At 43.9% G+C, this 27,978-nt stretch overlaps 1 protein-coding gene across 1 annotated transcript; it reads left to right on the forward strand.

The window, feature by feature from the left end:
- The first annotated feature begins 2,452 nt into the window (after window positions 1–2,452).
- On the forward strand, window positions 2,453–24,565 carry mpzl3 (myelin protein zero-like 3). Its single transcript, XM_072691406.1, has 6 exons — window positions 2,453–2,571; window positions 9,409–9,581; window positions 18,512–18,725; window positions 20,231–20,396; window positions 20,627–20,696; window positions 21,462–24,565. Exons 1-6 carry the CDS (start codon window positions 2,499–2,501, stop codon window positions 21,531–21,533), a joined length of 768 nt encoding a protein of 255 aa, XP_072547507.1. The 5' UTR covers window positions 2,453–2,498; the 3' UTR covers window positions 21,534–24,565.
- Window positions 24,566–27,978: the final 3,413 nt, after the last annotated feature.

The following is a 27,978-nucleotide window of genomic DNA, read 5'->3' on the forward strand; positions in this document are numbered from 1 at the left end:
ATGCTAACACAGACAGTGCTAATATAGACAGTGCTAACATAGACAATGCTAATACAGACAGTGCTAATACAGACAGTGCTAATACAGACTGTGCTAATACAGACAGTGCTAATACAAAGAGTGCTAATATAGATAGTGCTAATATAGACAGTGCTAATATAGACAGTGCTAATACAGACAGTGCTAATACAGACTGTGCTAATACAGACAGTGCTAATACAAAGAGTGCTAATATAGATAGTGCTAATATAGACAGTGCTAACATAGACAGTGCTAATATAGACAGTGCTAACATAGACAATGCTAACATAGACAGTGCTAATATAGACAGTGCTAACATAGACAATGCTAACATAGACAATGCTAACATAGACAGTGCTAATATAGACAGTGCTAACATAGACAATGCTAATACAGACAGTGCTAATACAGACAGTGCTAATACAGACTGTGCTAATACAGACTGTGCTAATACAGACAGTGCTAATATAGACAATGCTAACATAGACAATGCTAACATAGACAGTGCTAATATAGACAGTGCTAACATAGACAATGCTAATACAGACAGTGCTAATACAGACAGTGCTAATACAAAGAGTGCTAATATAGATAGTGCTAATATAGACAGTGCTAACATAGACAGTGCTAATATAGACAGTGCTAACATAGACAATGCTAACATAGACAGTGCTAATATAGACAGTGCTAACATAGACAATGCTAATACAGACAGTGCTAATACAGACTGTGCTAATACAGACTGTGCTAATACAGACAGTGCTAATACAAAGAGTGCTAATATAGATAGTGCTAATATAGACAGTGCTAACATAGACAATGCTAATACAGACAGTGCTAATACAGACAGTGCTAATACAGACTGTGCTAACACAGACTGTGCTAACACAGACAGTGCTAATACAAAGAGTGCTAATATAGATAGTGCTAATATAGACAGTGCTAACATAGACAATGCTAATACAGACAGTGCTAATACAGACAGTGCTAATACAGACTGTGCTAACACAGACAGTGCTAATACAAAGAGTGCTAATATAGATAGTGCTAATATAGACAGTGCTAATATAGACAGTGCTAACATAGACAATGCTAATATAGACAGTGCTAACATAGACAATGCTAATATAGACAGTGCTAACATAGACAATGCTAATACAGACAGTGCTAATATAGTGCTAATTAATAATCATATTAAGCAGGATAAGATCGACCTACAGCCGTTATTGTTTCCGTAGCATAAGAAGCACATTGCTTAAGCTAGCCTGTGCGCTAAGCTAACTCAATAGATTTATGCAAGTAAGACAACAGCTTAAAGGTGGCAGATGGTTACGACTGTTTACCAAAACCACGAATAAACAAATAAACAGTCATTTAATAACATTTTAATAAATCTTTAGTGTAAATTAGTGAACAAATCTACGACAAGAAACAAACAGAAAACGTTGTCGGATGTTTTGTATCATACAATTCTGTCTGTATTTTGGTTGAATTGCTTAAATAAGAACAACATCCGCACAATTAAAAAAATAATAATAATAATAAAAAAATAAATAAATAAAAAACAAATTAATTTTTTTGCTCAATTTTTCATTTTATTGTTTGGAACAACATTTACTAGTAATAATTAAATTTAAGGGGTGATGATAGAGGTAAAATCTGTGGCATTACTGAAATTCTAAAATGTTCGCTAATATTAAATATATTTGAACATGTGGGAAATTAGTTAACAAAAGTTTTGTCTTTTGTGATTTTTTGAAAGAAATTTGTTTGCTATCATTGTTTGATCAATTTCACTTTACAATCATTTCATCTCAGAATAATTTACTTTTACAAATATTTGTAAATAAATGTAATTCTTAGCAAAAAATATTTTCAGATAAATTCCATTGTAGTTTATTTTCACTTTCAGATTGATTTCATAAAAATAATATCAGATAATTTACATAACAAATAGGTTATTTTCACTTTCGGATTAGTTACTTTTACTATTATTTTTTTTATATTCATTTAATTAAAATAAAATAAATAAATATTTAAAAATCACTGTAATACACATTTCATTTGTTTTTAAAATGATTTTAAAATATAAGAAAATAATTTAATCATTTTTAGATTGTTTTTATTTTTAGGTTGAAAATCCAAAACTAAAATTGCTACACTTTTATTTATTTATTTATTTATTTATTTATTTTTTACATTTCATTAGGTTTTAAACACGCGCTCAAATAAAACAAAACCAACTAAATTCTTACAAATTTTTTAAAATCTTTAAAAAGTTACATTTTTATGATTAAAATAAAATGAGTGGGAAAAGCAGAACAGCTGACGGGAAATATTCCACTGCAGCCTTTGACTCCGCCCACCTCCAGATCCGAACACCTGTCAGACAGGTGCGCAGGGCGCATGCGCACATTCCGGCTGATCGGAAAGTGTGTGGTAGCTCTGCGCACCTGAGCGTCTGAACGGGCTCGAGCATGGCTGTGAAGCGACGCTGGCGAGCCGCTGATGGAAACGGCCTTTGTTTAGGACTGCTGGTGGCCAGTCTCGGTGAGTGTGTGTGTGTGTGTGTGTGTGTGTGTGTGTGTGTGTGAGAGTGTGTTTGCTAACTTTCCCAAACTCCCCCCCCCCCCCCCCCCCCTGTCTCCCGTCACTGCTGGTTTCCTCAAAATGGCGCAGCTGGGTTGTGTTTTGGTGTGAGAGCGGCTCGGTTCGTCTGACCGAGGTTCTGCCCTCTGAGGTTCTACCTCCTGAGGTTCTGCCCCCGAGTGCAGACGGCTGAGAGGGTCGCGAAGAAGCTCTTTTAAGCCCCAAACCAGGCGAATCTGCTCCCCTGGCTCTAAAGTGAAAGTACAGAGTTGTGTAAGAAAGGAAGAACCTCGTGAACAGACCTGAAATAGCTAGAACATATAGGAACATGGCTAGAACATATAGGAACATGGCTAGAACATATAGGAACATGGCTAGAACATATAGGAACATGGCTAGAACAGGTCTGAAATCGGCTAGAACATATAGGAACATGGCTAGAACAGGTCTGAAATAGCTAGAACATATAGGAACATGGGTAGAACATATAGGAACATGGGTAGAACATATAGGAACATGGGTAGAACATATAGGAACATGGGTAGAACAGGTCTGAAATCAGCTAGAACATATAGGAACATGGCTAGAACAGGTCTGAAGTAGCTAGAACATATAGGAACATGGGTAGAACAGGTCTGAAATCAGCTAGAACATGTCTGAAGTCAGCTAGAACATATAGGAACATGGATAGAACAGGTCTGAAATGAGCTAGAACATATAGGAACATGGGTAGAACAGGCCTGAAATGAGCTAGAACAGGTCTGAAATCAGCTAGAACATATAGGAACACAGCTAGACCAGGTCTGAAATGAGCTAGAACAGGTCTGAAATAACTAGAACATATAGGAACATGGGTAGAACTGCTCTGAAATAGCTAGAACTGGTTTGAAATTATCTAGAACATATAGGAACATAGGTAGAACTGGTCTGAAATAGCTAGAACAGGTCTGGAATGAACTAGAATATAAAGGAACATGGGTAGAACAAGTCTGAAATAAGCTAGAACATAAAGGAACACAGCTAGAACAGACCTGAAATCAGCTAGAACATGTCTGAAATAACTAGAACATATAGGAACACAGCTAGACCAGGTCTGAAATGAGCTAGAACAGACCTGAAATCAGCTAGAACATGTCTGAAATAACTAGAACATATAGGAACATGGCTAGAACTGCTCTGAAATAGCTAGAACTGGTTTGAAATGAGCTAGAACATATAGGAACACAGCTAGAACAGGTCTGAAATGAGCTAGAACGTATAGGAACACAGCTAGAACAGGTCTGAAATGATCTAGCGCATATAGGAACACAGCTAGAACTGCTCTGAAACAGGTCTAAAAACATCTGGAACATGTCTCAGATGAGCTGAAACATCTAAACCACTGCTGGAAATGAGCTGGAATTGGTCTAAAAACATCTGGAATTGGCCCAAAACGAGCTGTAACATGGAAAAACCTCTTGAGAGGCCTAAAATTAGCTGGAATATGACTTAGAACATCTGGAATAGGTCTAAAGAAAGCTAAAGCACTTAAAACAGCTCAGAAAACAGGTCAAGTCTAAGATGAGTTGAAACATTTAAACTAAACCGCTGGAAATGAGCTAAAATGGGTCTAAAAACATCTGGAACTGGTCTAAAATGAGCTGGAATATGACTTCTGGTATAGGTTTGAAGGGAGCTGAAACATCTAAAGCTGGGACATGTCTAAGGTCTGAAACATCTGGAACAGGTCTAAATGGAAATAGTCCGAAATGAGCTGAAACATGTCTAGAACATCTAAAAACAGGCCTGGGTTAGCTGGAACATGTGTAAAACATCTGGGACGTGCTTTTAAATGGGCTGTAATGGGTCTGCTGCAAATATCTGGAACTGGTCCAAAATGACCATGGGCACTGTATGTGGTGTCTTTCACCGTGAACACCGATCACCCACTCAGCCCAGCGAGGCGGCTGGCTCAGCAGCCTAATGCCCTGCCCCTACGGCCCACTATGGGGTCCAGAGTTCAAACCCTGAGCCATGCCGCTTTGCTAGTGGTAGGGGGAGCTACGAACGAGTGGCTCCTCTATCTGCTCTTTCTTTACCTGAGGCAGATCAGGTTCCCTCCTTTTCACGGCCTGAACCGTGACTGAAACCGAGGCAGGCTGTGGCATAGGAGTGTGTACAACCAGCGTTCGGAGGCAGCGCGGAGCGGCGGAGTTGACGTGATTGAGAGGTCTATTTTTAACACCTTTTTCGGCTCTTGCTGGAGAGTTGTTGGTCTTTCCCTGTTGACGCGAAACCCTGACAGTAGCGAGATGAAATGAGCGCTGTGCCTGAGGACGAGCTGTCATTCTTCCGGCCTGGCCTACATTTCCCACAACGAGCCTCGGCTTATTTCCCAGCCATTATATCCGCGTGCTTATTAAGGCAGCGCGAGGTGATCTGGTTGCGTGTGGTGGGCATATTCCTCAACATTCCTGCGCAAGTTCCCTGAGGCGGGTGGGTGGTGGGGTCCCTTTGGAGCTCCGGTGCTCGTTCCTTAATTACTCCTGCGAGCTTTGGGCTTTGGGTGGTGTGGCGGTGTGTAAGTCGATCATGCCGTTAAACAACAGTAGCCTGGTTTACGAGCCCTGCTGCTTTGCCATCAGCAGCCGGTGTGCTCTCTCTTTTCAGGTGGGTAGAGAGGCGGTGTTAGCCGGTGCGGTGGAGCTGGAGATCCGGCACTTCATTGACTTCACATCTATCTGAGAAATCCCTCTGTAGACCTTAACGACTGTAATTCAGCGGGCCCCGTGACCTTTTTGGTTCCATGCACTGCCACATAGCCGTACGGTCGTTCAGGGTGTCGGCCTCCTCATCGCTGCCAACAAAGAGCGTTCGTAGACTCTAAACCTAAGACCTATCAGTACCTTGGATGACCTCTGAACACCATCACCAACTTGAGGAGTTCCCGCACTTGCCGCCCCCTCGAGGGGTTCCCGCACTTGCCGCCCCCTCGAGGGGTTCCCGCACTTGCCGCCCCCTCGAGGGGTTCCCGCACTTGCCGCCCCCTCGAGGGGTTCCCTCACCTGCCGCCCCCCTTCGAGGAGTTCCCTCACCTGCCGCCCCCCTTCGAGGAGTTCCCTCACCTGCCGCCCCCCTTCGAGGAGTTCCCTCACCTGCCGCCCCCCTTCGAGGAGTTCCCTCACCTGCCGCCTCCCTTCGAGGAGTTCCCTCACCTGCTGCCTAATATGTAGATCCTACCTCTTGACAGGTGCCACTGGAACCAGATCGTCAGTGTTACTCACCTCACCTGGGAGAGGTTTTGAGGTTAAGGCGGATGGATCGGACAGCCTGCACGTGTCACTGCATGCATGAGCAAGACCAGATATTCATCATAATTATCGGCTTATGGTAATATTGTTATTTTGCTGTTTATCGGACATTCCTGTTTGCCTCCATGACGCCTGCAGTGAGGAAGACGCCGTGCTGCTCTGGGCAGCCTTGGCCGACAGCGTCTTTCATCACTGCGGATATTGGCTGTGTGTTTACACAGTGCTCGGTGGACTCGAGTGTTCGTTTGAACTCATTCCTCCCCCACGCTGAAGAAATCCAGTGAGGATCCGTGTCCTCTTCAGCTCGCTCCTCATCTAGCGCCGCCGTGCCGCCTCACTCTGTCTTCCTGTCATCGGAGTCTGTCTGATTAGTCTTTAGCTTCCCCGCGGACTTCTGAGGGCTTCTGAATGTGACATGTTCGCTGGAGCGCTGCCTGGGTGTACTCAGGTTTAAATTAGTCTTTGAGCTGAGGGGTGTGTGTGAGTGTATGTGTGCTTATAGTGCTGGCAAGTAATCAGTGTCTAGGGACGATGACCAAACAGGAACCTCTTCAGTGAGAGGAACCACGACACTCAAATTATCTTAGAGACTCAAAAAGAGAACCTCCCTGAGACGATGAGAGCAAGCCACCGAGAGGAAGGAACCTAAAGGACTAAGGGCATGAGGAAAAACCACTAAGAGGATCCAAGACTTAGAATGAGAAACCCCCTAAAGATCTAAGGAAGAACCACTGGGAGAAACCAAGACTCAAAAGGAGAACCCCCCTAAAGATCTAAGGAACAATCACTAGGAGGAACCAAGACTCAAAAGGAGAACCCCCCCTAAGGATCTTGGGGAAGAATGACTGGGAGAAACCAAGACTCAAGGAGACCCCCCCCCCAAAGATCTTGGGGAAGAACCAAGACTCAAAATGAAAAACCTCCTAAAGATATAAGGAAGAACCACTGGGAGAAACCAAGACTCAAAAGGAGAAACCCCTTAAAGATCTAAGGAACAATCACTAGGAGGAACCAAGACTCAAAAGGAGAACCCCCCTAAAGATCTTGGGGAAGAATGACTGGGAGAAACCAAGACTCAAGGAGACCCCCCCCCCCCCAAGATCTTGGGGAGGAACCAAGACTCAAAATGAGAAACCCCCTAAAGATCTTGAGGAAGAACACAGGGAGGAACCAAGACTCAAAATGAGAACCCCCCTAAAGATCTAAGGATGAACCACTGGGAGAAACCAAGACTCAAAAGGAGAACCCCCCTAAAGATCTTGAGGAAGAACACAGGGAGGAACCAAGACTCAAAATGAGAACCCCCCTAAAGATCTAAGGATGAACCACTGGGAGAAACCAAGACTCAAAAGGAGAACCCCCCTAAAGATCTTGAGGAAGAACACAGGGAGGAACCAAGACTCAAAATGAGAAACCCCCTAAAGATCTTGGGGCAGAACCACTGGGAGAAACCAATACTCAAAATGAGAACCCCCCTAAAGATCTTAGGGAAAACCGACTGGGAGAAACCAAGACTCCAAAGGAGAAACACACTAGGAGCATGAGGAAGAACCACTGAGAAGAGCCAAGACTCAAGGAGAAACCCCCTAAAGATCTAAGGAAGAACCACTGAAAAAAAACCAAGACTCAAAGTCAAGAAAGCAAAACCCATCACAGATCTGTGCTGCACCAGAGTTGTGCAGTTAGAACACAAGAAAAGATTAAACCCAGGCGCTGTGATCACACGGAGGACAGATCTGGGAGATACCCGGGTGTGCGATGGGAAAGTCTGTCAGAAAAAAGATCTAGTGGATGTTGGTCTCCTACAGGATGTGAGATACCAGCATCCTCCTCGGCATGTCCTGAAATCTGCTAAGCGTTGTGATTTCTAGCAGCCAGTCAGACAGTACTGCCGTAACGCCGCGGTGGAAGTCATAGCGGTGGAACTGGCGGTTGGAGCAACTCTGGCAACTCTGGCATCAGAACAAATGGCTGCACACACTCATACAAGCCTGTTGAGGCCTGTTTGGTCTGCCCATACGGTGGCATTGAGAGGCTCTTAGATGCTAGTAGAAGTTAAAACATTGATATTTGTTCGGGGAAATGTCCAAAAAGCTCTCCCAGATTTAAAGAACCGGTTTCTGTAGTCAGTAGGCCAAGAGTCCTGGCGTTTTGCACTGGAGCTGCAAGGCTTCTTTAAAGGGTCATGGGGCTAGCTACATCCACAGTCACTTTAGCTAGCATATACTCCCTTAAAGGGTCAGGAAGGTTGCACTGGAGCTGCAAGGCTAATGTAGCTAATGTAACTAACAAGTAAACGCTCAGACTTTGAGAAGACTCACCACAGACTCCAGCCTCAAACTTGACGGTGACGGTGTTTTCAGACTCTAAACTCAAATAGATACATCCCCATTCACGTTAGCTAGCGACAACTTTTTAAAAAGGGTTGTAGGGTTAGCTATGTCCCGTTAGCTATCACATTAGCTAGCGTGAACTCTCTTTAAGGGTCAAGACGTTTTGCACTGGAGCTGCAAGGCTAAAGTAGCTAACAAGTAAACGCTCAGACTTTGAGAAGACTTAAGAAAAAAATAACCTCAGACTATGAGATGCTTGCTTGTATGATGATTTCTGACACTTACATTAGCTAGCGTAAACTCTTTAAAGGGTCATGGGGTTAGCTACGTCCCCAATCATGTTAGCAAGCGCAACCTCTAGCCTAGCCTGGAGCTTGGTCTGCGGTCTTGCAGGTAGTTGCCACTAGTCTAACAGACTACTGTAACTCTGCCTGTTTGACTGTTGCTATCGAACCTGACCTTTGTAGAATTTCCAAATTGCAGCTGATGGCACGTCTCGTGTGGCGTCACGTGACTTCTCGTACATGTCTAGCTCGACTGGGACTGGCTTTGACTTGGTCACCCTCACAAGCAGTGTGATGTAATGGTGTGAAACTGGGAGTTGGGAGTGTGTGCCGGGGCGCTGCGATGTTTGGATCCTTCTGCCGGCGGCATTGCGACATGATGACTGTGCTACAGATATGAATACCGTGGAACTGTTGCCGTGGGGACAGCTGGCTCATCAAAAGGGTTTCAAGGACGTTATGGGCGTAGGTGACTCTGCTTGCTATTCTTTCAGGCCACGTCTCTGTTTTCTGTTAGGAAACCTTGACTGGAACTTCTGCTCTGTGCATATGGTTCTCCGTCAGAGGCTGAATAGCAGAAAACACCCTCTCAGAAACTTTTGAGGGAGTTACTTTTTGCTTTAGTCTTTATGGTCAAAAAATGCCTTCCGAGAACCTGAGCACCGCCGGTCACCTGTTGGAGCCGCTGGGACAAGGAGTCCCATCTGTAGAGGCTCCTCCTCACGACTTCCAGGGCTTAAAGCCAGGACTTGCTGGAATGCCTTGGAGCAGATACCACCTTCGGAGGTTGTGTAGCGGGAGTGACTACCATCATAACTGTGTGATTACATTTGTACTTGTAATTGTACTGTAATTACTCTGGACTCATCGGCTTTTTCTTCTTCTCAACAGTGCTGCAAGTGAGTCCGGTATGCTGTATAAAAGTCAGCGCTCCAGAGGAGATTCAAGCTGTACGTGGAGACACGGTCACCCTGTCCTGCTCCTTCTCCTCCACCAGTCGCCCCACCAGCCTCCTGTCGGTCGACTGGAACTTCAGACCCCAGAGTGGCGGCCTGGCCCACACTGTGAGTTTCGTTGTGACCCCCACTTAATAAGGGTCTGAACACTCAAATCATTGCACCACCCTCTTCTGGTATCTCTCACATTTCCCTGATCATATGAACATTATAGAGCACCCCCTACTGTTCCTGTAGTGTATTACAGTCCGTCAGAATGAGCGTGTGGATCATATGAACATTATAGAGCGCCCCCTACGCTTCCTGTAGTGTATTACAGTCAGAATCAGTGTGTGGATCATTTGAACATTATAGAGCATTATAGAGCGCCCCCTATGCTTCCTGTAGTGTACTACAGTCTGTCAGAATGAGCGTGTGGATCATATGAACATTATAGAGCGCCCCCTACGCTTCCTGTAGTGTATTACAGTCTGTCAGAATGAGCGTGTGGATCATATGAACATTATAGAGCATTATAGAGCACCCCCTACGCTTCCTGTAGTGTATTACAGTCTGTCAGAATGAGCGTGTGGATCATATGAACATTATAGAGCATTATAGAGCACCCCCTACGCTTCCTGTAGTGTATTACAGTCTGTCAGAATGAGCGTGTGGATCATATGAACATTATAGAGCGCCCCCTACGCTTCCTGTAGTGTATTACAGTCTGTCAGAATGAGCGTGTGGATCATATGAACATTATAGAGCGCCCCCTACGCTTCCTGTAGTGTACTACAGTCTGTCAGAATGAGCGTGTGGATCATATGAACATTATAGAGCGCCCCCTACGCTTTCTGTAGTGTATTACAGTCAGAATGAGTGTGTGGATCATATGAACATTATAGAGCGCCCCCTACGCTTTCTGTAGTGTATTACAGTCAGAATAAGTGTGTGGATCATATGAACATTATAGAGCATTATAGAGCGCCCCCTACGCTTCCTGTAGTGTATTACAGTCTGTCAGAATAAGTGTGTGGATCATATGAACATTATAGAGCGCCCCCTACGCTTTCTGTAGTGTATAACAGTCAGTCAGAATGAGCGTGTGGATCATATGAACATTATAGAGCATTATAGAGCGCCCCCTACGCTTCCTGTAGTGTATTACAGTCAGAATGAGTGTGTGGATCATATGAACATTATAGAGCGCCCCCTACGCTTCCTGTAGTGTATTACAGTCTGTCAGAATAAGTGTGTGGATCATATGAACATTATAGAGCATTATAGAGCGCCCCCTACGCTTCCTGTAGTGTATTACAGTCAGTCAGAATGAGCGTGTGGATCATATGAACATTATAGAGCGCCCCCTACGCTTTCTGTAGTGTATAACAGTCAGTCAGAATGAGCGTGTGGATCATATGAACATTATAGAGCATTATAGAGCGCCCCCTACGCTTCCTGTAGTGTATTACAGTCTGTCAGAATAAGTGTGTGGATCATATGAACATTATAGAGCGCCCCCTACGCTTTCTGTAGTGTATAACAGTCAGTCAGAATGAGCGTGTGGATCATATGAACATAATAGAGCATTATAGAGCGCCCCCTACGCTTCCTGTAGTGTATTACAGTCAGTCAGAATGAGCGTGTGGATCATATGAACATTATAGAGCGCCCCCTACGCTTTCTGTAGTGTATAACAGTCAGTCAGAATGAGCGTGTGGATCATATGAACATTATAGAGCATTATAGAGCGCCCCCTACGCTTCCTGTAGTGTATTACAGTCTGTCAGAATAAGTGTGTGGATCATATGAACATTATAGAGCGCCCCCTACGCTTTCTGTAGTGTATAACAGTCAGTCAGAATGAGCGTGTGGATCATATGAACATAATAGAGCATTATAGAGCGCCCCCTACGCTTCCTGCAGTGTATTACAGTCAGAATCAGTGTGTGGATCATTTGAAAAAAGGGAAACAGTTGAATTAAAAGTGCTTGGATTTAACTGAAAGTTGTAGCAACTTTTCAGACATTTTTCATACTCATCAAAGTTGACTTTGCAATCACTGCGGTGCTGACAGCAAATCCAGTAGTCAGAGATTACGTTAGTGTGCAATTCCCCTACTGTGCTTTTTATTCTGAGAAGAGCTGAGTCATCTCGGAGCGAATCATCGCTCATATGGGTTCATATGGAGTCATATCACTTTAGTAAATAATTCACGTGAGGTAAGCGGTCTGAAGAGTGAGGGTTAGGATCTCAGGATGTGGTCAGGCTTGCCCCTTCCATTCGGCCAAGAGCTCTCAACACGCTCTCAACACGAGAACCCGGGACTCCACAAACACACATTCACACACACTCACGACAGGTCCATGCGTTCCTGTTACGCGTCCTTCAGGGCTTTAACTAATGATAAAAAGCTGAGGAGACGTGCTCTGACAAGGGCCAAGGCAGGGAATTCATTAAGAAATTAGCCACCTTGACGCCATTCTGACAGACTGTAATACGCTACAGGAAGTGTAGGGGGCGCTGTATAATGATCTATAACGTTCATATGATCCACACACTCATTCTGACAGACTGTAATACACTACAGGAAGCGTAGGGGGCGCTCTATAATGCTCTATAATGTTCATATGATCCACACGCTCATTCTGACAGACTGTAATACACTACAGGAAGCGTAGGGGGCGCTCTATAATGCTCTATAACGTTCATATGATCCACACGCTCATTCTGACACTGTAATACGCTACAGGAAGCGTAGGGGGCGCTCTATAATGCTCTATAATGTTCATACGATCCACACGCTCATTCTGACAGACTGTAATACACTACAGGAAGCGTAGGGGGCGCTCTATAATGCTCTATAATGTTCATATGATCCACACGCTCATTCTGACAGACTGTAATACACTACAGGAAGCGTAGGGGGCGCTCTATAATGCTCTATAATGTTCATATGATCCACACGCTCATTCTGACAGACTGTAATACACTACAGGAAGCGTAGGGGGCGCTCTATAATGCTCTATAATGTTCATATGATCCACACGCTCATTCTGACAGACTGTAATACACTACAGGAAGCATAGGGGGCGCTCTATAATGCTCTATAATGTTCATATGATCCACACGCTCATTCTGACAGACTGTAATACGCTACAGGAAGCGTAGGGGGTGCTCTATAATGCTCTATAATGTTCATATGATCCACACGCTCATTCTGACAGACTGTAATACACTACAGGAAGCGTAGGGGGGCACATCTGACTAACCAAGTATTAGACCGGTGCAGTGCCAGCAGCGATTTCGGTGGAGGTTAGCTTTGCTGATTGGAATCTTTGTTTAGCTGCTGTTGCAGATTTCTTTTTTTTATCAATTCTTTCTTCTATTTGAATCATTTCAGTCTAATCATTTTCACTCAGGATTTAGCGTCCAGCGTTCCGGGCCCAGCCCATAAATCCACAGCCGTGCCGAAGTGGTCGGCTGGCACGGAGCGGCCACCGCTTTAAATATTCATTAGACTCTATTGATCCGGGGGGCCGAGAGGCGGTAAGGTGTGAGTGACGGAGCTCAATAGCATCGCATTTAAAACTGCGCGAGAGAGAGAGAGAGAGAGAGAGAGAGACATGGAAGGCCTGTGCGTAAATGAATAGCTGGAGAATGCAGGTTAGGTGTAATATTAAAAGAGAGAGAGAGGACGATCTGGTGCTCAGGGAGGTAGGTGTGTGTGTGTGTGTGTGTGTGTGTGTGTGTGTGTGTGTGGTGAACGTATGCATGGACACGTCTAAGCCACACTTATAAAAAGTGTGTGAGGTCAAGTGTGTTAGAGAGAGAGAGAGAGAGTAAGAGTGTGACGGAGTCAGTGAGTTTAAAAGTGTGTGTGTGTGTGTGTGTGTGTGTGTGCGCGAGTGAGTGAGTGAAGTCATCGCACTTTCTCAAACAGCCACTCTCCATAATTAGCTCTCGGTGGAATGATGATGTCATAGCGTAGCCGTATAAGAAGGACAAATTCATCTGTCTCTCTCTCTCTCGCACTCTCTGTCTCAGTGTCTCTCGCCCTTCTCGGGTCATTTAAGGTATGTCTCTCTCGCGCGCATCTTACGAGTTTGCTTAAAGGGTGTAATTGAAGTCAGGTGATCTGGTCAGGAGGATTGCACTCGGGTGCGAGTTAAGGAGCCCCACCCGTGTTTCTAAGGCCGTAATCTTGGGTCTTCACCGTTGCCCCACAGGTTTAATGAAGTGCCTCGAGGGAAGGCGATTTCCGAGGACCCTGGAAATAGTTATCCAGGCTCTCCAGGCTGGGAAAGGTCACGAGACCCTCCAATAAAACGCTGTGTTGCAAATCCCAACCGCCTCGGGTCCAGCGCCTCGGGTCCAGCGCCTCGGGTCCAGCGCCTCGGGTCCAGCGCCTCGGGTCCAGCCTCAATAATAGCCTATATGACCTGAATTATCTCCTTTGAGTTTAACCTACAACTTGGGGTCTGCTTGAACCCCCCCCCCCCCCTCTAGCCACAGCATCCTAACCAGTGTGTCCACCAGTGTGTCCACCAGTGTGTCCACCAGTGTGTCCACCAGTGTGTCCACCAGTGTGTCCACCAGTGTGTCCACCAGTGTGTCCACCAGTGTCCTCTTTTTCTTTTTTTTTCTCTGAACAGACGTTTTGAAGATGCTGACTAGCACACGTCCAGCCAGCTGTATCCAAACTTTTGACTGCTGCTGTTTGTTTATGTTCGATCCTGGAGCCTGAAAAGGCTCCGCCTACCATGGCGCCGCCGCAGCCCTCAGCTCTTTTTGTTTTTTTCATCAGTGTGACGTTTGCTGCCCTCCAGTGCGTGAAATGTGCCACTGGCTGCAACGCAAAGCACGATCCATCCGCCACCATGTTTAACAGTTGGAGAGGTGTTCTTCTCCTGCAGTTCTGCACCATTATGGAGCTGCCTCTTGTTCGCCTAGCCTAGACTGGCCTAGCTTTTCTGGCGGCTAGCCTCACTATTAGCATTACTACCACGTCAGCCACCGTCCTCGCCCAACGTCGCTACCATTCGTTAGCGTCACTACTGCACCGGCTGCCATCATTCACCTTAGCCATGTTGATGAGGTCCTGAGGCCCTTCACATCCAAACGCTGGCAGATGCGGGGTCTACGGCTTAAGGCTCTGGAAGGAGCCCGTGGCTGCTGACTGGTGGTGGCCAGCACCTGGATAAGCCGGAAGACCGGCTAGGAGAACGTTCTGTGGACAGAAGAACCCAGAAAGGAACCTGATAGCAGATGTTAAGCATGGGGGAGGCAGTGCCGTGGCTTTCTGTGAGGTCTGATCTAACCTCGCAGCAGCAGAGGAGAGGGACGGGGGGCGGGTCAGTTAGCCGCCGACTCCGTTTCCCAAATCTGACGACCGCTGGCTTCCGAGATTCCACGGCGTCCTCAGTGACCTCACCCGTGACATCATCACTGACTTCATCCGTGACATTTTGACATTGAGCTAATTTATTGACGACAGTGCAAGAACTGCTGAGAGTGTAGAAGAGAACACACACACACACACACACACACACACACACACACACAGCTCTAATCCAGGGGTGTGGTCTTGCCTCTGTTAGCCTGTATTTCTCAATGTTTGGCAGAGCTGTGTAGTTAGCTCTCTAATGTTAGCTAGGTAGCTAATGCATTGTCCCTCACAGTGTTAGGCAGAGCTGTGTAGTTACCTTTGTAGTTAGCTAGTTAGCTAATGTTCTTGCTCTTCACATTGTCCCACAGGCTGTGTAGTTAGTTTTGTAGTGTTAGCTAGTTAGCTAACTTTATCGTCCTTCACAGTGTTACACAAACCTGTTAGCTCTGTAGTTAGCTAGTTAGCTAATGTATTGTTCTTCACGGTGTTACAAAGGCTAGTTAGCTCTGTAGTTGGATAATTAGCTAATGTTATTGTCCTTCAGTGTTACAAATGATAGCTATCGTCCTTCACAGTGTTACACAGGCTAGTTAGCTAATTAGCTAATGTTATTGTCCTTCAGTGTTACACAGGATAGCTATCGTCCTTAAGTGTTACACAGGCTAGTTAGATAATTAGCTAATGTTATTGTCCTTCACAGTGTTACACAGGCTAGTTAACTCTGTAGTTAGCTAATTAGCTAATGTTATTGTCCTTCAGTGTTACACAGGATAGCTACCGTCCTTCACAGTGTTACACAGGATAGCTACCGTCCTTCACAGTGTTACACAGGATGGCCATCGTCCTTCACAGTGTTACACAGGATGGCCATCGTCCTTCACAGTGTTACACAGGATAGCTACCGTCCTTCACAGTGTTACACAGGATGGCCACCGTCCTTCACAGTGTTACACAGGATGGCCACCGTCCTTCACAGTGTTACACAGGATGGCCACCGTCCTTCACAGTGTTACACAGGATGGCCACCGTCCTTCACAGTGTTACACAGGATGGCCACCGTCCTTCACAGTGTTACACAGGATGGCCATCGTCCTTCACAGTGTTACACAGGATGGCCACCGTCCTTCACAGTGTTACACAGGATGGCCACCGTCCTTCACAGTGTTACACAGGATGGCCACCGTCCTTCACAGTGTTACACAGGATGGCCACCGTCCTTCACAGTGTTACACAGGATGGCCACCGTCCTTCACAGTGTTACACAGGATGGCCACCGTCCTTCACAGTGTTACACAGGATGGCCATCGTCCTTCACAGTGTTACACAGGATGGCCACCGTCCTTCACAGTGTTACACAGGATGGCCACCGTCCTTCACAGTGTTACACAGGATGGCCACCGTCCTTCACAGTGTTACACAGGATGGCCACCGTCCTTCACAGTGTTACACAGGATGGCCACCGTCCTTCACAGTGTTACAGAGGCTAGTTAGCTCTGTAGTTAGCTAGTTAGCTAATGCATTGTCCTTCACATTGTTCCACAGGCTGTGTAGTTAGCTTTGTAGTGTTAGCTAGTTAGCTAATAGTATTGTCCTTCACAGTGTTACACAAGCTTGTTAGCTCTGTAGTTAGCTAGGTAGCTAATGCATTGTCCCTCACAGTGTTGGGCAGAGCTGTGTAGTTACCTTTGTAGTTAGCTTGTTAGTCTTGGACTGTGTGAAAATGTCAGGTTTAGACCTTTACTACAGCGCCCCCTGTGGACGAATTAGTGGTATATTCGGTGTGCAAGTCGATATTTGGAGCCCTTTTGTGAAAATGCCAATCAAACCCATCAGTTAAAGAAGCTAAATGTCAAAGCAGCGATTAGCTCTTCAAGGCTCAAGTGTGACGAAGGCTAAACTCCCCCGAGTGGCCAAGTCAGGAACTGCAGTGTCTGCTCAGCCCTTCCCTACAGTTTAATCTTGCCACACCCCTGGCCTTCTGTCTCTCCCCCTCGCTCGCTCGCTCTCTGTCAGTCCCCAGTGTGCAGGTAGTCCATCAGATAAGCGCTCACACAGCCGTAAAGCTCTGGCACTCCGTCCGTCTTCGGCTCCCCGGGCAAGCATTTCACTTCAGCTGTTATTAAATGTCATCGAGCAATTACTGAACGGTTCAACTGTGTCCCACTGTCTCCGTCCCAGTCCCCGTCCGTCCGTCCATCTGTCCGCCTCGTCCTTTCTCCCTTTACGGCCACCCGTCTGCTGCTGAAGGCAGCTTGTAAAGTAAAGGATGTAGATTGTGGAAGAGGATGAGCTGCGTTTTTTAAAGGTGACACATGGTCGAAGTCTCAAAACATCCCCCTTCGGTCCAATTCCGTGTTCACATTTACAGCTATCCACTTATTCATCCAATTGCAGAATGCAGCCAATCAGATCAGAGATCATTATCGTGTCTGTCTTAAAGAAACAAGTAGCAAAACCAGCCTGTTTAACATAGAACTGTGAATAACTCATAATAAATTGAACGATTCATAGTGGATACTGAATACTTTATGGTGGAAACTAAATCATTCGTAGTGAAAATGGAATAATTCATAGCGGATGCTAAATAGTTTATAGTGGAAATTAAGTAATTTATAGTACATATAACTCAAAATGAATAATTCATAGTGTATACTGAATAATCCGTAGTGGATATTGAATAATGCATAGTTAAAACTGAATAATCCGTAGTGCATATTGAATGATTCATAGTGGATACTGAATGATTTATAGTGGATACTGAATGATTCATTCTGAAAACTGAAAAATTCATAGTGGATATTGAATAATTCATAGTGGATATTGAATAATTCATAGTGGATATTGAATAATTCATAGTGGATATTGAATAATGCATTGTGAAAACTAAATCATTCGTAATGTATACTGAATAAAGTATAGTGAAACTTAAATAATTCATAATGGATGGTTACTAATTTATAGTAGACACTGAATACTTATGAATATGGTGGATACTGAATAATTCATAGAGGATACTGAATAATTCATAGAGGATACTGAATGATTCATAGCGAAAACTGAAAAATTCAAAGTGGATACTGAATAATTCATAGCAAAAACTGAATAATTCATAGTGGATACTGAATGATTCATAGTGAAAACTGAGAAATTCATAGTGGATATTGAATAAATCATAGTGAAAACTGTAATTCATAGTGGATATTGAATAATGTATAGTAAAACCTTAATAATTCATAATGGATGGTTACTAATTTATAGTAGACACTGAATACTTTATGGTGGCTATTGAATAATTCATAGTGGAAATTGAATAATGCGTAGTAAAAACTGAATAATTCATAGTGCATATTGAATAATTCATAGTGAAAACTGAATAATGCATAGTGCATATTGAATAATTCATAGTGAAAACTGAATAATTCATAGAGGATATTCAATAATTTTGTAGTAAAAACTGAATAATTCATAGTGGAAACAGTAATTTATAGCTTTGTATCAGATCAGAGATGATTATTGTGTCTGTCTTAAAGGGACAGTAGCAAAAGCGCCTGTTTACTAAAGAGAGGAAAACTGACAGTAAATGTTGTGAGATTTGAGCAGGAGTCGCTGCACAGTACAGCGGTGCTCCTCTGATGTGGTACAGTAATGTGTATCATTTCTGTCTCTCCAGTTTTTTCACTTCTCCATGGTGGCGTACCCTCCAGACGATGGCTATTTTAAAGGCCGTGTAAAATGGCTGGGCAGCCCCTCAGCGGGGGACGCATCGATCCAGCTCCTCAACGCCTCCCTCAGCGACAACGGCACATACAGCTGCATCGTCCGCAATCCGCCTCACGACGTCCATGGCCTTCCCTCCCAGACCGTCCTCACCGTCACACCCAAGAGTGAGTCGCACCCCCAGCAGGGTCTGAATTAAAGTGACCGTTTGGCCTAAACCACAGGTGTTCATTAAAGGCAGAAAAAGTAACCATTAGGTTTTTGTGTTTATTAATAACTGTGAAAGTCATAATTCATTCATAGTAGCTACTGAAGTCACACTTAATACTGAATTCGTAGTGGATTCTAGAGAAATTCACAGTAGATTCTGAATAATTCATAGTGCACACAGAATATTTCCTAGTAGTTATTGTAGTGGATATAATTCATAGTGAATATCAAATCATTCATAACAGATTCTAAACAGTTCACAGTGGATACTGAATAGAGTCTCATATTAATTATTTAGTATCCACTATGAAAGAAACAATCCTGAACAATTCATAGTGGATACTAGATACGTTATAGTAGATAATTCATAGAGGACACTGAATAATTCTTAATAAATTCTAAACAATTCATAGTGTATGCTGAATACTTTAATTACAATACATTACAAATAATTCATCACAGTTACTGAATAATACTAACTAATTCATAGTGGATACTGAATAATTCATTGGAGAAACCGAATAATTCATAGTGGGTACTACATCATTTCTAGTTGCTACTGAATAATTAATAAATGATGCTAAATAATTAATAGGAGAAACTGAATAATTCATAGTGGATACTGAATAATTCATAGGAGAAACCAAATAATTCATAGTGGGTACTACATAATTCATAGTGGATACTGAATAATTCATAGTAGATACTGAATGATTCATAGTGGATATTGAATAATTTATAGTGGATACTAAATGATTCATAGTGGATACTGGATACTGAATAATTCATAGTGGATACTGGATACTGAATAATTCATAGTGGATACTGGATACTGAATAATTCATAGTGGATACTGAATGATTCATAGCAGATGCTAAATAATTAATAGGAGAAACTGAATAATTCATAGTGGATACTGGATACTGAATAATTCATAGTAGATACTAAATGATTCATAGTGGATACTGAAAAATTCATAGTGGATACTGAAAAATTCATAGTGGATACTGAATAATTCATAGTGGATACTAAATGATTCATAGTGGATACTAAATGATTCATAGTAGATACTAAATGATTCATAGTGGATACTGAATAAATCATAGTGGATACTGAATAAATCATAGTGGATACTAAATGATTCATAGTGGATACTGAATAATTCATAGTGGATACTAAATGATTCATAGTGGATACTAAATGATTCATAGTGGATACTGAATAATTCATAGTAGATACTAAATGATTCATAGTGGATACTGAATAATTCATAGTGGATACTGAATAATTCATAGTGGATACTGAATAATTCATAGTAGATACTAAATGATTCATAGTGGATACTGAATAATTCATAAATTATACTGAATAATTCATAGCAGATGGTAAATAATTAATAGGAGAAACTGAATAATTCATAGTGGATGCTAAATAAATATCTCTGTCTTTCACTCTCTCTCAGAGCTGAGTCTTCGTTTCTCGGACGTTGCTCTGCTGCTGTTGCTTATTCTGGTGCCGTCAGGGCTGACGGCTCTGATGCTGTTAGCACAAATGCTGTGTCCGTGCTGCTCACCTGCACAGAAAAGCTACAGCCTCAGCCACCACTCAGCTATAGAGGTCACTGATGGGTAAGCAACACACACACACACACACACAGTATATAATATCACTGTTGGACCATTGGCCCAAAGGTAATGAAAGGTAATGTAGAGAACAGCTAGTGTTCTAGATAAGTAAGTGTCTTCCATGTTTTAGTATTACATGTATTGCCCACATGTCATAGAGCAGGACGTACACTAGCTGTTCACTCAGCTGCTAGGTGGCTATTCTGATAGCTGGTGTGTTTGATTCCCTGCAGGGACGACTACGGATACAAGCATCCTCCGGCCAAGCAGAAAACTCTCACATGCTACGAGCTCTACTGCCTGGTGAAGTATCTCACATTCTGTGTGAAGTTCCTCAAGTCATGAGCGCAGATCTCTCACTGTTGGGCTTCACTGTTCACTGGTCTTAATCTTGGTTTAATAAGGACGTCCAGTGGAGAATGTCCGCTCAGGCATCCCAGCCTAATCTCAGATATGTGTGGGTGGGCTCCTTCCGATATAACACCGTATAGCTTTCCACCTCTAGCTCCAGCACACGTACCTGACGATGTCCCGCTGACCGACAGCGGTGTTTCAGATGAAAAGGCTTTCGGCAAACTTTTATGGGTCACCCAAACTTTCTCCTGCAGTCGTTTATGGCATGGCAACCACCCTGACGATGGGTCAGGCGTATCTCAGCTAGGTTAATGTTTCTGGTTTACCAACGTCCAGCAACTTTGGTCATTTCCGCTGCCCACCCACAAGCTAGAGCGCTATGCTAGCACCCTGGGAGGGTGAAGGCTAGCATAGCAAGGCTTCCTCCGAGATATGTTAAGAAGAAGCTCCAAGGGTCGTAGTAGCCACCCAATGAGAGAAAGCGTGACTCCCAGCCACCACGGATGGCTGTGGCATCACCAGGGAATTGAACTCACAGCCTCCTGATGCTAGCTAGAGCCCAAGCCTACAGCCCTAGATCTCCTCTAGCATGCAAAGTTGTAAAAGGCGCCGAAGGCCGTCTGTCATTCAGACCTGACCAGTGTTTATTTTTGCATGGTGGTCAGCGTGTAGTGACCTTACCTGTGCCTTTGCTCTGTTTCTGTGCTGCTTTAGGAACCTGAGGAGGAATATTACCTTCAGGACGCAAAACACCACATGGAACCCCTGGCCGAGTCCCAGTGTTAGCTCCTGCTGGACTCTAGCTCGCCCCCTGACAAGACGTGTGGACAGAAGCCTGGAAAAGAAACAGAAACTGGACCTAACTTGCCTGTTTTCGGTTGGAGTTCGGTCGTCTTCACCTGTCCTTCTTCATAGTTATATCTTCTACTTTGGTTATCTCCATTCATGCTCTAGTGGTCACTCCTGAAAATGAAGGGTTGCTGTAGGAGAACCACATTTGATTATCCCAAACCTAAAGTAGGGGTCCTCCAAACCTTGGCCTGGAGGCCAAATGCCTTCATTGACTTCCAGTTGGCTTCCCGTTGACTTCCATTACTTGCTAGCTACATTAGCATGAGGTAAGAGTGGAGGGTTGATTGCTCTGGACCACTCGCCAGAGTCATCAATAGCCCATTGGGGCAACACTGTTATGCCATCGGGAGGCTCTCACTGTGCGAGAAGTCTGTTCTACAGTGGTTTCCGAGATACTGCCACCATTCCCCCAGTAAGTACACAATCCAAGGGCTGGTCATAAAGTTCTGATATGACCATGACAGTGGGCGACAGGTGGTAGCACCTCGGAAACCACTAACTTCGCGGGAAGTTCTAGAGCCGCCGTACTGGGGGCATATCAGGAATAGTATTCTCACACACTGAGAGCCTCTCAATGGCATAACACTGGTGCCCAATTGGTCAGGTGGTCCTAATCTTCTGGTAGGACGCTCTAGAAAGGCCTTTAGTACGCCTATAAATATCTGCTTTAGCTTTTACAGAGTCAACGGGACACCAAAACCAAGAAGATCATGATAGGTCCAAGATAGGTCTGGCATCCTCTGCTGTGTGGCACTTACGATAAAACGAGCTAGCGGATGTTTTAGCGCTGTACGAATTACATCATCTGTGATATCTGCTGCACAAGTGTCCTTGAATTAGCATTAAAGGCTAACAAGCAAGGCTTAAATGTGAGATGTAATATGGCTAATATGGCTAATCCAGCTAATAACACAGCAATGGCAATAGCGTGAGTCAGTTAGCTTTAGCTTGACCTTGACCAGTGTTATCCAGCAATATTAGCATCTTCAGTATGTGTAAAGTCCAGCACACATGCTAATGGTTAGCAAACCTCAAGCGTCAGATGCTAATCTAACGTACATTCAGCTATTCATCGCCCTCAGATTAACATGTGGTGTTGATACGTGCCTGGGGCCGCAAAACTCAATGTTGTAGCTGTACTTTGGTAGAAAATGCAGAACCGAGGTCTGGTCGCTAAGCTACGCTAAACGTTCTTTAGGCTTAAAGGGACGTTCCACAGCTTTCTAATGCATTTGTATTATGCCGTCGATCATCACGGACACGATAAACTGAGATAGCGGATGTTTTGGCGCTCTGCGAATGGCGGTTATATAATGGCGCCTTGAGGACACCAGATGGCGCTCTGAACACCGGACCCACTCTGACCGACTTTGTTTAACATTTCATTCTTCAGGACGGTTGTGTTTCTTTGCCCTGCTTTCTGAACTGGGCGTCAGGAGCTATTAGAAGGATCTGTTGTTACGTGTTTTTTTTTTTTTCTATGTCGTGAATTTAAATTATTACCGTTTATGAACTTGTTTGTACAGATGTTTTCAAGCTGTCGTATTCGGAACGAGACGCCAAGGCCTCCTAGAGTCCGGGCTTGTTTTAGTTACTATATGAGGTCTGAAATGAGACTACACAGGATTATGTTTAATTGTCGTGAGTTTATTGATAGCCTTGGAGCAAAACCCAGTATCTCCAAAATAGTACAACTGTATAGGAGAGGGGAAAAAAACTGCTTTTGGAAATTTGACCACAAGGCAAAGAACAACAGGAGTTTTCAAATGAACCAATAAATAAATAAATTAATCAATTGTAAATAATGCATGAAAAATATTTACTGCACATTGTCTTTGAATTAGCCTTAAAGCCATAAGGGCTAGGCCTAAATGTGCTAATATGGCTAATAACAGCAATAACGACAAGAACAACAGCATGAATTAATTAGCGTGACCCTACTTCGCTAATTCTAAGCTAGCTGGCCGCTATTTAAAATAATATCAAATAATTTTTTCCAAATGTATTTAGGTTTCTTGAAATTTGACCACAATGCAAAGAACGATTATTAGGAAAAAAAGTAAAAAACAAAACAAAAATTAAATACGGATTGCAAAAACGGAGATACAAGTTAGCTGATGTTAGCGCTTTATAAATGGAAGATATTTACTGCACATTGTCCTTGGATTAGCCTTGAAGGCATAAGGACTAGGCTTAAATGTGCTAATATGGCTAATAACCCTGCAATAACAACAACAACAGCATGAATCAATTTGCGGGATTTACTTCGCTAATTCTTCGTTAGCTGGCGGCTATTCAAAAGAATATAGAACACTAATTTCCAAATATTTTTAGACCATTTCTGTTGGTCTGTGCTTCTTGAAGTTTGACCACAATGCAAAGAACAAGTGGAGTTTTCAAATTATTAGGAAAAAAGTTAATAAGAGTTAAATAAATAAATTAATTAATTAATGCTACTTCTCGCTAATTATCTACAATAATATAGAATACTTATTTCTAAGTGTATTTAGCCCATTTCTGTTGGTCTGTGCATCCTGAAATTTGACCGTAATCCAAAGAACAAGTGGAGGTTTTCAGAAAAAAAAACATTTTGAGATACGAAGTTGTCGATGTATAGATTACTTTTGCTTTCTTTATTTTTTTCTAATGTAAGTAAACCAATCAGTCTTACTGTTGTTTGTGGAGCCGGTGAGCTCATACAACCAACCTATAATCGTAGGCCAAGTTTACTGACTGTAATACAAGAAAGGAGTCATTTCCATGATTTGATGCGTACAACAAAGTGGTCATTTCCTGTGTGTTTGCTTTAAAGTTTGTCCATATTTAAAAAAGAATGTGTTGAAAAATGGATGTTACATAACGAGCCTATTCTTTGTCTTAATATAGAGATGACCAAATACAATTTGTATATACACTTTTATTTGTATATACACATTATGTCTGTTAATGCTAATAAAAATGCTAATACTGAGTTAATGCTAGTAATGTGTTCCCGGGAATTGACCCATCACAACATTTGGATAGGTTGTCTATGCTGCTTAAAATTTAGTGCAATCCTAATGAGAGACTGTAGCTCCTCCTCCTCAGTGTATATCACAATACCTACATTTAGAGTGTTATTAATATTCTCCCTAATGAGAGACTGTAGCTCCGCCTCCTCAGTGTATATCACAGTACCTACATTTAGAGCGTTATTAATATATATTCACCCTAATGAGAGACTGTAGCTCCGCCTCCTCAGTGTATATCACAATACCTACATTTAAAACGTTATTAATATATATTCACCCTAATGAGAGACTGTAGCTCCGCCTCCTCAGTGTATATCACAATACCTACATTTAGAGCGTCATTAATATTAACCCTAATGAGAGACTGTAGCTCCGCCTCCTTAGTGTATATCACAATACCTACATTTAGAGCGTTATTAATATTCACTCTAATGAGAGACTGTAGCTCCGCCTCCTCAGTGTATATCACAATATCTACATTTAGAGTGTTATTAATATTCACCCTAATGAGAGACTGTAGCTCCTCCTCCTCAGTGTATATCACAATACCTACACAGCTTCCAAACATGGTGGAGGTAGTTTCACACACACTGACGTTATTTCATTAATACGTCTGTGAGCTTTTTAGGAAGTGTGTATGATATCATGTGACATCACCCCTGGAGCTTATTTCTGATTGGTGAAGCTGGAGGGTGTTTTAACTTAGCCCATGTTATGACCCTCCCCAGCCTCTCCTGTACGTATGTGTGTGTGGTGTCTTCTTCCCGCCGGTTGTATCTACTTGCCTACTCCTCAGGGATACGAGGGTAATGCCTCCATCTGTGGACGCTGCGGTTTACCTCCGCTAATGGCCCTCGACGGTAAAGCCTCCAACAGCAAAATGGCACATCTGACACCGGTCGGAAATTCACCCCAGGTACCGCAGGCCAGAGCAGGAGGTCAAGGGGTTTAAATGCATGGCATACGCTCACTGCACGGAGGTTGCTATGACTACAGCACAAATAAATCCATGTGAACCCACACGAGTCTTCCGAGTCTTCAATGGACCTTCTTAGAACTACTGTAAAACCTAGGGCTCCGGGGTGGTGCAACTGTCTAAGCGTTGGTTCAATCCTCTGGAGGTTGTGAGTGCAATCCCCAGTGATGCCACAGCCATCTGTAAGTGGGAGTCCCAGAGCCTGTTCACGGATTTCACTTGTCCATGATCGAATTATGACCTTCTAGCTGAAGTTACATGCCGTTCTGACAAGACAGCCAATCAGAATGAAGCTCATTTACATGTCTTAAAGGGACAGTGACCCCTGCGGAATTGGATAAATAGCGGTTGGAAAATGCTTAGCTTAGCATGCTCGGTCGGTTCGTGAGTGCAGAGAAATGTAGAATCCGGGCCTGTTAACGCTCCGCTGGCTGTGAGAGGAGGCGAGTTTGATTGTATGCCTCAGCTCCGTCACGCAGAGATGATGACGTGTAGTTCAGGCTCCGCTGCTGGGAAAGAGGAGACGAGGCCAGGTTGTACTTTTCCTCCATCGGCTGCAGTGACGGAGAATCACGACCTGGGACTCAGAATAGCTGCAGTATTGACGGCTGGGTTAGTCATCAGTGGGAGAGGACGGGTTACCCGTGTCCCACCTCGCTGAGGGTCCCACGGGTTCTTCACCTGCTCGCTACAACGATGCTTCTGGCTGGTCTGAGTCTCAGAGGCTGTTTTATTAATAATAATAATGATAAGTATAATAATGTCAGATTGTGTTTCATTTGCTGACCAGCTGACCGTCCATCTATACATTCCTCCACCGATCCATTGATCCCTCCATCTATCCATTCCTCCATCCATCTATCTATTTCATCTATCCATTCCTCCATCGATCTATCTATTCATTTCTCCATCCATCTATCAAGTCCTCCATCCACCTATCCATTCCTCCATCTATCTACCCACTCCTCTATCCATCCACCTATCCATTGCTCCATCCATCTATCTATTTCATCTATCCATTCCTCCATCCATCCATCTATCCATTTCTCCATCCATCTATCAAGTCCTCCATCCGTCTATCCATCTCTCCATTCATCTACCCATTCCTCTATCCATTCCTCCATCCATCCATCTACCCATTCCTCTATCCATCCATCTATCCATTCCTCCATCCATCTATCTATTTCATCTATCCATTCCTCCATCCATTCATCTATCCATTCCTCCATCCATCCATCTATCAAGTCCTCCATCCGTCTATCCATCTCTCCATCCATCTACCCATTCCTCTATCCATCCATCTATCCATTCCTCCATCCATCCATTCCTCTATCCATCCATCTATCCATTCCTCCATCCATCTATCTATTTCATCTATCCATTTCTCCATCCATCTATCAAGTCCTCCATCCGTCTGTCCATTCGTCCATCCATCTATCCATTCCTCCATCCATCTATCCATTCCTCTATCCATTTCTCCATCCATCTATCCATCTCTCCATCCATTTAACCATTCCTCCATCATTCTCTCCATCCATTTATCCATACCTCCATCAATCCATCCACCCATTCTCTTCATGAGCACAGTACAGTTTTCCAGCGGCTGGTCAATCATTTGCTGATTTGCCTTCTGAGTGTGATCAGCTTAAGCTCTGTGTAGTCACACAGACTTCCAGGAAATGACTGTGTGTGTGTGTGTGTGTGTGTGTGTGTGTGTGTGTGTGTGTGTGTACACGTATGAGGAGAATATAATCAGAAGTGTGTCTGTGTGTGTGTGTGTGTGTGTGTTGGTGCCTAAAGCAGCCTTATTGAGGGGCAAAGGCCACGTCTGAATCCACACAGTTTATCATCACAACCAGGCGCCTCTCCATTGTGTTACAGCCAGTTTGTGTTTCCTTTCCTCAGGGTTTTAACCCCTCTCTCGCCCGCTCTCTCTCTCTCTCTCTCTCTCTCTCTCTCTCTCTCTCTCTCTCTCTCTCTCTCTGATTGCAGGCTCTTGTTTGTGCTAAGTTTCTCTCCATGTCTTAGTCATGCAGTTGAGAGAATGCCGGTCTGGCCTGTTGCCATGGAGAGAGAGTATGGGCGAAGATGCAGCGGATTTGATGGTGTCCATGGGGTCCTGGGAACACGCGCGCAATACAGACAGAGAGAGAGAGAGAGAGAGAGAGAGATGGATGGATGGATGTACGTATGGAGAGAGAGAGAGCGAGCGAGAGAGAGAGAGAGAGAGAGAGAGAGAGAGAGAGAAAGGTGGAGGAGGGGAAGGAGGAGCGCTTACAGTCAGCTGGAGTCGGAGGATGCCGTCTCAGCGTGGTTGCCGTGGCAACAGTTGCCTGGGCCGCGGTCGGGGAGCGGAGGAGAGCCGGTCCTTTTAGGGCGAACGATGCAGGCT

Source organism: Salminus brasiliensis, chromosome 11 (assembly GCF_030463535.1).
Source record: "Salminus brasiliensis chromosome 11, fSalBra1.hap2, whole genome shotgun sequence".
NCBI classification, from domain to species: domain Eukaryota; kingdom Metazoa; phylum Chordata; class Actinopteri; order Characiformes; family Bryconidae; genus Salminus; species Salminus brasiliensis.